The sequence below is a fragment of the Glycine soja genome, chromosome 15 (assembly GCF_004193775.1).
Source record: "Glycine soja cultivar W05 chromosome 15, ASM419377v2, whole genome shotgun sequence".
In the NCBI taxonomy this organism is placed as follows: domain Eukaryota; kingdom Viridiplantae; phylum Streptophyta; class Magnoliopsida; order Fabales; family Fabaceae; genus Glycine; species Glycine soja.
Window position 1 is genome coordinate 6,231,348 of NC_041016.1, and position 12,012 is coordinate 6,243,359.

The 12,012-nt window shown below is 31.1% G+C and overlaps 1 protein-coding gene across 1 annotated transcript; it reads right to left on the reverse strand.

Moving 5' to 3' along the window:
- Positions 1-2,847: 2,847 nt before the first annotated feature.
- Positions 2,848-8,176, reverse strand: LOC114388163 (protein trichome birefringence-like 38). Its single transcript, XM_028348496.1, has 6 exons — positions 8,051-8,176; positions 7,491-7,775; positions 6,600-6,771; positions 4,354-4,529; positions 3,918-4,076; positions 2,848-3,526 (listed from the first exon to the last, which is right to left on the reverse strand). Exons 1-6 carry the CDS (start codon positions 8,092-8,094, stop codon positions 3,235-3,237), a joined length of 1,128 nt encoding a protein of 375 aa, XP_028204297.1. The 5' UTR covers positions 8,095-8,176; the 3' UTR covers positions 2,848-3,234.
- Between the last annotated feature and the right edge of the window lie 3,836 nt (positions 8,177-12,012).

Here is a 12,012-nt window from a genome sequence, read left to right on the forward strand (position 1 = left end):
TTCTTTCTAGGGGGGCAAGGAGATGATGCTAACATGCACGACTATTTTTTAGGTAAATTTTTTTTGTACATTATTCCGAATCTAGTATAAAACCTATTAACAATTTAACATTAGTGATGCACATTTCCATGTGTTACTTTTCCACCCATGAACGGCGAATCCGAATGTCGTTGACCTGCACTGCGAATATCTTATATCTTTCAACATATGAGAGCTCAGGCATAAGTCCGACGGATAGATTTGGTTGATGCTGAAGCACTTGAATCGGAGAAACAGAAGCCTGTCTAGAATCTAGAAACCACTAAAGTTCATAACTTTCTTATCGTAAGTGAGCACCAGTGCAACTAAAATAGGCGACATTTACTAATTAAATGGCTGGACTCTGATTTCAATTTCAAATCCAATTCACTCTTACAGTTCAACTTAGTTCAAGCATTCTCATTCTTAAGAGGAAATCATGCTTAAGAGGAAATGTTCTGAAATACTAATTAGACTATAGATTATGAGAGGGTTGTGGTACCAACGATGGTTTCTTTGATTTTATGAGAGTTTTTGTTTATTCTGACAGGTGTAGGACACGATCCTTGGAGTTGGAGTTCTCTTCTCGGTGATCTTTCTGCGGGAATAATGTGAGATTTGATCCATATTAAATTCACGGTTGTAATATTAAAATGTATTTTGATGAAACTTAGTCACCGTGATGAACTATAATTGTAAGAACCACGGTGCAGAAGCGGCACAAACTCACAAAGGCTAACATTTAAATTAAAATCAGGAAATTAGATACTAAATTAGGAAGATTAGGAATAAAGTAATCTTTTAATAAAATATTAAATTAAAAACCAAAATAAAAATATAAAATTTGTTATAAAGTCTTTAGGTTTGAATTACAAAAAAAAATCAAATTTAATTGACTGGTGTATTTCATGATTGATCTATACATAATAGATACTTGTGTGATTTATTTTAAAAGTTAGACTAAAATAACAACTTTGTAGAGGTAAAAAAACCACAGCTAAATGTTGAGTTTAAACATAAAAAAAATAAATTAAAGTCACATTTTTAAAAGTAGAAGAACTAAATTCATTAAATTTGAGAGTATAAGGATTAAAATCAAATTTGATTGTAAGTATAAGTATGAGTGACTAAAAAAATATCTTTCGCTTGTTTTAAATTGTGTGGTGATATATTAATGCAAAATAGACAACATGTAACTTTGTGGTGTCAATGTATTTGTTGCGTGAGGATATCTGGTCAGTGAACGTAGACTAAGAGGAAGTAGGATCGATAATGGCTCATTTTGCTAGGTTTCATCCTCTAACCGATGCAATGCAATTTAATGCATGCATTTTTGGATTGGCGTCCGTTAGCCTTCGTTTTGGAAGCTCAACCAAACACAGGTTTAGATGATTAGGATGGATGTGTGTTGATTGATGAAGAAATTGGAACCAAAGAGGAGAAGGTTGTTTGATCTAACAAGTCCGATAGTTTATCAAGGCAAATCAGCTTTAACTTATTGACAAGTCAAGACCACCAATAGGTCCTATACAACTTTCTCGACTGTACTAGTAATTGGGTTTTAAATTTTTGTCTTGTAGCGCATGGTACAGTGCAATAGTGAACTTTACACGTGATATTATATACTAGGTTAGTAGGTTAGCCTAGGTGTCACTTCTCAAAGTTCCTTTTTTGTGTTTAGTTAGATCTAATCTAGTTGTTATACTTTCTTGTCCCTTTGCTCATTAACCTAATAATGATTAACTATGAAAAATGAATTAATTGTATATAGTTTACGTAAATAGAATACTTACGTTTCACTGTCGACATGCTTGCTCTTGGTGTAACCAAATTTATACAAATAGCAAGGTTTGTGATTGTCATGCTTTAAAATCCATGAGCATGCAACGTCCTAAGGCTTGTCCTGGCTTGGACTCTTAATTTTCCACTTGTAAGCAAAATGTAAAGACACCTATCTGCAAATGGGTTCAAATATCCCACATTTTCACGCCACATTACATTTAACATTTATACAGTTTTTCTATTAGATTAAAGATGAACCCGCTTTATTCTTTTTAGCATTCGTGCACTCGTATTCTCTTACACTACTAGAGAGTAACTGCACTATTTTACTAAACAAGTAATAAAAAAAATTGTGTATCAAAGTTGTTTAGTTTTAAAACTATTTATACGTTACGGGGTTTTTTTTTAACCTGGATAACATAACAGGAAGAAACGCCACCTTGAATGGAAGTTTTACTTTCTCCATCAGTTGTTTCTACAAATTAGAAAAGTATTCTTTTACATTAGTGTTAAAAATAACCAATGTAAAAAGGAAAAACCAATTCAAGTGAGCACAAAGTTTCATTTAAGGCGATTTCTGTTATCTTATGTAACAAAAACAACTCATGACATATAAGTAACTTCAAAATCAGTTTACTTTGGTACATAGTTTTTTTTTTATTACTTGTTTTTTAAAAAAAGTCGAGTAACTAAGCACTTTTTTGTTAGTCTTTGAGTAAAGCTACTATGGTAATGCGACAATCTATTGTTATCAGGATTTCCTGCCCTTGCGCTGTTTCTATCGCAGATATGACTTGCTACTGATTTCAATTGTAGTTAAACTCACTTTTTTGTTGAAATAGAAATAGCAAATAATAATGCTATCAAAAATTATTTTACATGCTGATTACGAGAACTTTTCTCATAACCGCTGAGATAATTGGTTGTTAAAATGTCTAGTCACTGTGTTCCATCTATTTGCTAGGTTATTGGTTATATGAAAAGACATGCAAAAATGTCGCTAGATTGTTTCTGTAAAGAAAGTGGCCAGTGAAAGTAGTAGTAATATGCAATAAGACCCTTTCTTTCTCAGAAGGAAGGAAACAGTTTCATAGTTACGATTAACCCTGTAGCTGTCACAAGTATGGGATGTTATACATGATCCGTGCATCAACCAATGATAGAATTCAACATCATTCTGTGATTCAATAAAATTAGTTTACGAACCCTTGTAAACAAAGTACTCATCTTAGTATGCAACAATTTTGATCTCTAAGGAACTTATTTTGTTTTGTAAATTATTCTTCCAAGAATCCTATATATAATTTTACAATTGAGTTTCACCCCTCTGTAGTATCTATATATCCCCCAAATAATAAAGAAATTCTAAAAACACTAGCTGAATATATAACCAAGGGATGAAGAAAAGGATCAATTTGTATGGGGCCTTCACCTTCATTTGGTGAGAGCTGCATATAGGAGCTGGTTCCAAGTGTCCGGTAATCCTGGTAGGCACCAGTGGCTGCAGTCATTGCCTGCATGGTCCCCACTATAAGCAGAAGGGTGAGCATCCTTCCTTAATTGTGAGAGGAGTGTTATATCAAGTAGATAAACTGGAGTACTCATCTTCCTTAACACATTGTTCAATATGGTAGTTGCTGGAGGTAGACCTGCTGGATATGTTGATCCAGACAATGGTTGAAGCTCTCCACTACAGCTTCTTTTTGGTTGATTCCAATCCTTGCCCCTGTTTGAGTTACAAAGATATCGTATAAATACGTTTCAGTTCTTCAATATTGCATATATATCAAATGCTTCTAATGTTCTAACTTGTCACCCATTTTTTTCTAATTTCTTTATAGTTTTCTAGAATATTCATTACAAACGGTTTATATTTATGATCTTCAATATTTAACATCTTGTGATTTTGTCTAACCTGTCATTGATATTTGCTTGATTTTCAATTAAATCAATCTTGTAAACAAGATAATTTTGAATACGAATTTTAGCTATTGATAATTATGGAAAATTAGCTAATGTTCTAATCTCAATCATACGTATCTAACAAACTACAAAGCAAAATTGGGCCTTTGCTCCAATCAACTTTTTAGAGAAAGAAGAGAGAAGTGGTTACTTACTGATAGTGTGTAGGAGAAATGCCTTGAAAGAAGACTTTAGTTTTGGAGGGATCAACATTCTGATCAACCCAATTAGCCCAAGTGGTTAATCCTTTATTGTAGGCCTCCAAACGGTCCATGTTCTTCACAAGATTGGGTCCATCTCTAATATAATCCCACCTGAAAATATGAACATCATCAAAAGCCGTTTGGTCAGAGCGGAAAACAAAAGGGACAGTGAATGAATGAGGTAATATTCAGAGCAGTATCAACTATCAAATGCTAACTGTAAAAACTTTGAACTTGCAATTCTACATTAAAATGGACCCTCCCATGTTAAATTTTAATGTAATAAGATTATGTTGAAATTTTGTATTTATCTTTATCCTAATAGACATTAAATTTTTTGCAGTAACTATTATTGATGATTGATTCTAAATAAACCAAGCAAGCATACCCCTGAGATTTTCCAGTGTGGGTCCACCAATGCCACGAGTTGAAAATCAGCATGTCCATGCCTTTCCACGCATTTCCAGCAACAATGGAGTCCAATGTAAGCACTCGCCCCACATTTTCACGAATTATGTCTACCAAATACGGTGTGCGGTATAGCTGTATAGTTACTCCATAGTCCTGCACAAACTCACCAAACGGCTAATCATTATCAATCCACTTTGTATGGCTCAGTGTCAATTTACATTTACATCATACCCACATATGAGACACTATTTGACAAACCAAACAACAAATAAAGTGCATTACTAGGACTCCAAGAAGCATTCATCCGAATCCAATTCTTATAATAAAAGTCAACTGATATTCATTTATTATTTTTATATCACTTTTTAATAATAAAATAAAAACACATTTTTACATACATGGATTTTCCATGATCTCTTATTCTAGGAAAAAGTATCAATATATGATGGTGATAAAGAAAATTGCATTTTTCAATCTTCAACATAACCTCAACCCATTATAATAATAACAAGAAACGATACAGATCTAGCATACATCATCTCTAATTTTATTCTCAATAATTAGCACAGTATAAAAGTGATTTAAAGTACTTTGACATAACATCATTTTCGAAAGGGGAAGCATGTATTGGTATGCATAAAATATTCACGTGAAAAATAATAACAATCTACAAGACTACAACCATGTTCTCTTCTGTTCTGTCAATGTCACTTTTTTAATATAATAATGCTATCCTTTCACTTTATGCTGCACACTTTTATAATTATTAATAATTAATTATTAACTATTATACGTTAATAATTTTCATTATCATTTTGAAATTGATTAGTATAGAATAAAAAATAATAAACTATCAACAAAATAAAATTAATATATCGGTTAAGAAAATATGGAAGAGATATAATAACAAAAAAATGAGAATATTATTATGAATAAAAAAGTTAAAATCAGGGGGATATACTATATACATATTGGAACAGTTAACTAATATAAAACACTGGAAAACGGTGATTATTCAAACTGCAAGATTTGTCGACTTCTTCACGTGAATAATTGTTAGAATAGAATTTACAGGCGGCAAGACTCTAGATCACTCTGATCAGAGCATTAGCTGAATTCATCTTGGTTTCCACCTAATGTCAATAAACTTGGGAATTTCTACCAAGTGATTGAGATCTGAAATTTAGAGCTTTGAAATATTATGTATTTTGTAGCTTAACAATATTAAATTGCCATATAATTATATAAATCGTTTTCAAATAGCAAGCCATGCCAACTATACAGAGTCATGCTCAGTGATTGATATATATCAAGCAAACTAGTATAATGAACCAAATAATTGCGGGAGTCTCCAAGTTGTAATCACAGGTTGGCATGCACAGCCTGTCATCTACCGTAGATAAATTCTAAAACTTTTTGCCAAAATCAGGTCCTTCTCCTAATAATAAGTAGACTTTTGGGTTCCTTACAATGAAAATTACTATGTGCGATTGTTTTTGAAGTTATAAGATTAATTTGATGATATTAAGGATCGAAGGGAGAAGGAAAAAATTTGAATTTCTCACTAGATTAACAACAAGAGTGATAAAAAGAAAATATGATGTGGTTTCTTATCTTTTTCTTTTGGGGGGTACTAGTGCTTTTATTTCTATTCTTTATTTTGAATATTTGATTGCTTGTGGCCCAGCAAAAGGAATCTTCTCCTGCCCCAGGAACTATTCAAAGGTATATTATTAAAGCGTTAGTTCATCATATCCGCCCTTAACTTTGTGGGCAATGTTTTTCGTATACTTAAATCCATGTAGTTCGGCCTTCCACCTATCAACTTTTGGAAAAAATACAAAAATGGAAAATTCAATCCAGCTTCCCTTCCAACCTCTTCTCTACATTTTAATATTAAAAATGACAAGTGTGATGTATGGTTAATATTTTTTCAAACCCATTGGCCATTAGGGTCAGCTAAATTAGCTTAAGTTTTAAGTTTAGACTTTATCATCACTTGTTGTACCAAAATCTAGCTTGAATTTTGTAAAACATGGGGCTGGAGAAAAATAGGGAAATTAACAAAGGAAGAACCAACATGGAGCATAATTGAGAAACAAACAAGGAGATGAAAAATGAAGAAAAAACGTGGGAGGGTTGTATTCACTGAACCCTGGTGAATTATACACCAAACCAGAAATGAGACAAAGATATAAAAAGAAAAGTAAAACAAAACCAAACCTGGAAGGTCACAGTGGACAGTGATTCTTTTCTCAAAAAGCCGGTCTTGGCATTTGGCACCGACGCGTGAATCATACAGGACAGTGATTCCCACATGTTGAGACTCAGTGAGTCACCCACAAACATTATCTTCTTACCCCTCCAACTGTTCAGGAAAGCCGCACCATCGAACCTACACCAGAAAAACCGCAGTGATATTTACAAGAAAGTCATTTATCAAACACTTTCTAGAAGAATTTTATTGGTCATCTCCCCTTACAGTTTGGCAGAGAATAATAGAGGGGTAAAAAAAAAACAAATTGAGTAGTCTGATATACAAGGGAGTAAAAGCTAAAACATGTTTCTTAATTGTGCTATTCAACGTGAAATCTGGAAACAAAAGTGGTTGGTCTCTTCCACAGAATCAAATTGAAGAATTATTGCCAGATCCCATTCATCAAACACTTCAAAATTCACTTGGTTAGTGAATGTTTGTTAACACGGTGAGTTGAACTTATGTGATTTTCTGAAGCAACAAATAATTACTTTCGCGGTGACATCCCTGAGATTTTATTTCTACCGCGAATCCAAACAGACTGTTAATCTATTTAACATTATTTTTGTAGAAAAATGGAGGCATAAGATATGAAAGCTGTATCAATGTTACCTATATAAACCACTGCTCAAATATGTTTCCATATTGGACGAAACATAAATGTAATTGTTTCAATGTTGTACTTCGATCAAAACTACAATTTTACGCCAACTTATGCTGACCTTTAATAAATCTAATACTAACTGAAAAATAGTTCAAAAAAATGATCAAGAAATGACATCAAAGTTTCGTTTTTTCCCCATAAATATTGAATCTGGAAACAAAGTTAATATATGAATTCAGAAAGTTGGTAATACCTGGGTATGGCACATGAATCAGGTTTCCAAGCGTATTTGAGGTACTGTTTGTCAGGTCTTCCATACTTTTGGCAATCAAACTCGGGATCAATGAAGGGGCATGTTGAAGAGTCATAGAGAGGATAAGACGTGTCAACCACCCAACTTCCCAGGAACAAATTGCACCCATTTGCTACAACTGGCTTTTTCCCTCTCAAGCCACTCACATTGTGGAACTTTGCAGCTCTTGCTTGGTGCAGGGACAAGAGCCAAAACAGGGAGAGCAGAGACAGAGTAGTAGTGACCCTGAAACCCATAAAAAAGATTTATGAGCCTAAAAAAATGAGAGATAAAGAATGGCTGTGAATGACACTTGTGTGTGCTTATGGGTCATATATAGGATGGAAAAACATGATAAAAACAAGTGCTTGGTGGGTTCCCATGGTGGGGTGCTGTAGGACGCTGATTTTCTTTTATCTCTCTCTCTTACAAGGGGGAAATCTTGGATGGATTTGTGTGTGTGGTTATGGGATTTGAAAATGAAAAGGTTTGTTTTTATGGGAAAATTAAATGTTACTTACCATTTAGCAGAGGTAACTGAAATGTTCTTTGCACTCCATTCCATTGGTCTAGTAGTCACCACTTAAAATGTCACGGGTCAAAGGGAATCTGTTTCAATAAACTACTGCATTTGACCTATGCAACTCAAGGGATATTTATATTCAACCTCTCTCTATGTATATTTAATGTAAATATTATTTTTAAGATTTACTAACTTTTTAGAGTTTATTTTTTTTTATTTTTGTTTTTAGTTTTTAACTTTTTTGATAGGTGAGCGTCTCTTAACTTTTTTTTACGAGTTCTTTTAAGAAACTAAAAACAAGGATGAAAAAAAAATTAAAGAACTAAAAATAAAGAAAGAAAGAAAATGGAGAACGTTGTGAAAAATAAGGTTAAAATAATATATATATATATATATATATATATATTATTAGGAAAGTATAATTTGGAAAGAAAATTATGATTTTTGAGGAAATAAAATATTCTTTTATTATTAGTATTTATTGTAATGATATCTATATTTTTTTTTGTCAATTGTAATGACATTTATATAATACAACATTTGTGGTGTTCTTATACACGCGGATTTTGCTCATTTTTACTTTGTTTTCTCCTATGTTAACAAATGTTAATCAGACAAGAAAAACATTTAGGACAAAAAAAGAAATCTTAAAAAATCAAGGTACTTAATACATAGTTAAACCTATTTTTTATTTTTGGTATAACATGTTTTTTTCTCAATAAAATTTTCAAAGTTGGATTTTATTTCCACTAAAATTTGTTGTTTATTTTTTATCTTCTAATTTTGAAATGTATTACTTTTGGTGCTCAAAGAGATTTTTTTTTTATGCGTGGGCATGAAGTCCTAAAAAATATTTAGATATTGTAGGATCATTGGAGAAAAAAAAAATCTCTTTTTAAATATTTAATCCAGTTACATACTAAAAAACTGAAACTAAAATCTTTAGTTAAGTTCAAACAACCCAAACATTTGTTTATGCATGTACTTGGCTGTGGAGGAAAAGTAGTTGCTTGAGAATAAAATAGTGGTATATTTCAAAATTAGAGGGAAAAAATAAACAATTTTTTTAAAAAAGTCTAAAATCAAACTTATCATCTAGTAACTTTTATCTATTGTCGTTAATTAAAGAATCTACGTGGCATAAAAAGATCAAAATATCACAAAAATGATTGTCAACATGACTGCTGAATAGATTGAACTAAAATGTCAATAAGTTTTCATTTGACCAAAATGTCAATAAGTTTTCATTTAACTAATTCATCAAACCCCAAATTTTGTTTCATTTAAACATAAAATATAATTTAATCTTCATTTTTTTCTTTTTTATCGTTGCAAACATGATATTACAATAAATACTTAAAAAAATAGAAAACAAACATAAGTTAAAACAAATATAATAATAAATATAATATTGATGAATAAGAATAATTTATTTGTGGTTCTGAAATTTCTATTGTGACAATATTAGGTAATCACAAAATAAAGTTGAGTCTCATTTTTTTGTTTGTAAGGATTAACTTAATGATTGTATATTTTTGTTTGAATCTCATATTTTGGGTAAGATACTATCACATTAGAAATTTCAGAGTAATAAACAAATTATACTTATTAATCAATATTATGCTTATTATTGTGTTTTTTCCCTATTTTTTAAGTGTTTATTATAATAGTATTATTGCAATGATAAATAAAAGGAGAAAGATGAAGATTAAATTATATTTTACCCTTAAGTGAAACAAAATTTAGGATCTAACAAATTAGTCTAACAGAACTACTTTTTGGTCCAATAGAAACTTATTGACATCTTGGTCCAATCTATTCAATAGTCATGTTGGCAATCATTTTTGTCCTTATGTAACACATAGACTTTTTCATTAATGGTAATAAAAGGAAGCTAATAGATTGATGGATTTGTCGCACTTTTTCACTTTCGGAAACAAAATTAAATTTTTATCTTTCGGGGACGAACTTGTGTTGATCGATTAACAAGTGCACCAATTTGTCCCAAGTAGTAAAGTTAAAATGGAAGTCCGAGTGTCGAATCCACAAAGACTTTATTTTTACTTAGGTAGGTGAATATTTAATTAAGAAAAAAATTTGAAAAAGATTGTAGAAAAACAATGAATTAAATTGGCAGAAAATTAAATTAAAACAAACAAGTAAAGAAATTAAACATGAATTTAAATTAATTAATTAAGAACAAAAAAATAAGAAAAACAAATATTATAAAAATTAAATTCAGAATATGATAATGTTGAGAATTTAACCTACTAGAGCTACTTTTGATATAATATTTATTATTTTTCTCTATTTATAATTATTCTAATTTACACATGCATCTACTAATATACTCTAACCAAGATCACTCAAGTGAAAAAACCTAATTTATCTATCTTTTCTCCTAAATCTCTTTGCAGAGAACAAATAGTTAAATTGCATTAAGAGTAGAGATATATAACATGTATAACAGGCTAAAAAAATCAACATAACCCTAGTGATGACTTTATTTAGATACTATTTTTTAGTCCTATTAGAAAATAACGTTTCCTAACGTTACCCCTAAAACTTATCATGCAAATGGGTGATCAAGCCACAAATAATAATATTAAGCACAAGAAAGAATAATGCAAAAGTAATATTATTAAATAGATAGGAAGAGAAATTACATCAAAATTAGTTGGCTACCAAGTTTTCAACAAAGGGGGGGGGGGTTTAGCCTCTCATTGTTATAAGAGGCTTTACAATTGCAAGAGAGGAATATTTAGTAAATGAGGGGTTGAAAAAGGAAATGGAGGGAAGAAATGACTACTAATGTTTGCTTCACATTCTTCTAGTCTTTGTCTTCTATAAAGAATTATATTCCCTTGAATTTTCTGTGTGTTTTTTTCCTTCTCTCTCTTTCTTTTATAGGTGCATATCAATTTAATTTTCATGCAACCTTCGCACTAAGTACGCCTACCACGCTTTGCGAGTATGGTGGTAATCCTCGCACTTAGCCTTCACTTTCATGAATTATCTTCTTAGCACTAAGCGTGTTGTGCCCGTTGAATTTATGCTTCGCGCTAAGTGCTTTGGACGCGCTAAGCGCGCCTCTTGAGATTTTCAATTTGCTCTTTTGGACTTTACTTTATTCACTAAGCATCATAAAATCATCAACTTTTAATATTTTTTGCTCAAAAATTTAAATGATTTTAAAATAACAATTATTTACACAAAAAGGAATAGATAGGAGAGAAAAATTACCAATTACTATATAATTTAATCCCAAAATATGCCTATAAATAGCCGTTATTAATTTGTTAGTGCTTTACACATTTAGAGACGAAAATAGTTATTTACCCTTTAAAACATATTATTTAATTTGTCTCATGTATATATTCTTTTTTCTGTTGGCCATGGATATGTCCTTATATTACATTGATGCCCATTGAAAAAATGTTTAACTTCAATATTAAAAAAATGACATGCAGAATTTGCTTATTATTATTTAGTTAAAATTATTTTTAATATGTTGAAAAGATGTTTGTTAGTGTGATTTTTGTTTAAAAAATATTTATTTTTGGAAAGTAAATTGTTGCAAAGATTGGTGTAGATTTAATTATATATTATTTTCGTAACTCATAAAGAGATGTTACGATATATTACAGTGATTAAAATTTTGAAATATATAATTATAAAAACTATTTTATAGAAAATTTAAAGCATGATTTTTTTAACTGGCCAGGCTATGAAAAAATGGATTAGATTAGATTGAGTTGAAAATCTCAACTCAATTAGAGATGACAAAATGGGTTGGCTCAACCCATTTAGGCTTGTCCCACCTCGAGTTTGTCAAAAACGGGATAGGACAGGTTGGGCCATTGAAATTTGGTAGGTTGAACATCCTGGTCCGCCTTGTGAAAAGGTGGGTTGATGGGCTGACCCGTCATATTTTGACAAAAAAAAAAAGCCAAACTGCTG

Bases quoted from the DNA above. Each gene is read 5' to 3' on its own strand.
- LOC114388163 (XM_028348496.1), bottom strand. From the start codon at position 8,094: ATGGAATGGAGTGCAAAGAACATTTCAGTTACCTCTGCTAAATG. The intron at 4,077-4,353 runs GTATGCTTGCTT...TCATATTTTCAG, and splicing joins CACACTGGAAAATCTCAGGG to GTGGGATTATATTAGAGATG. The intron at 3,527-3,917 runs GTAAGTAACCAC...TAACTCAAACAG, and splicing joins ATTTCTCCTACACACTATCA to GGGCAAGGATTGGAATCAAC.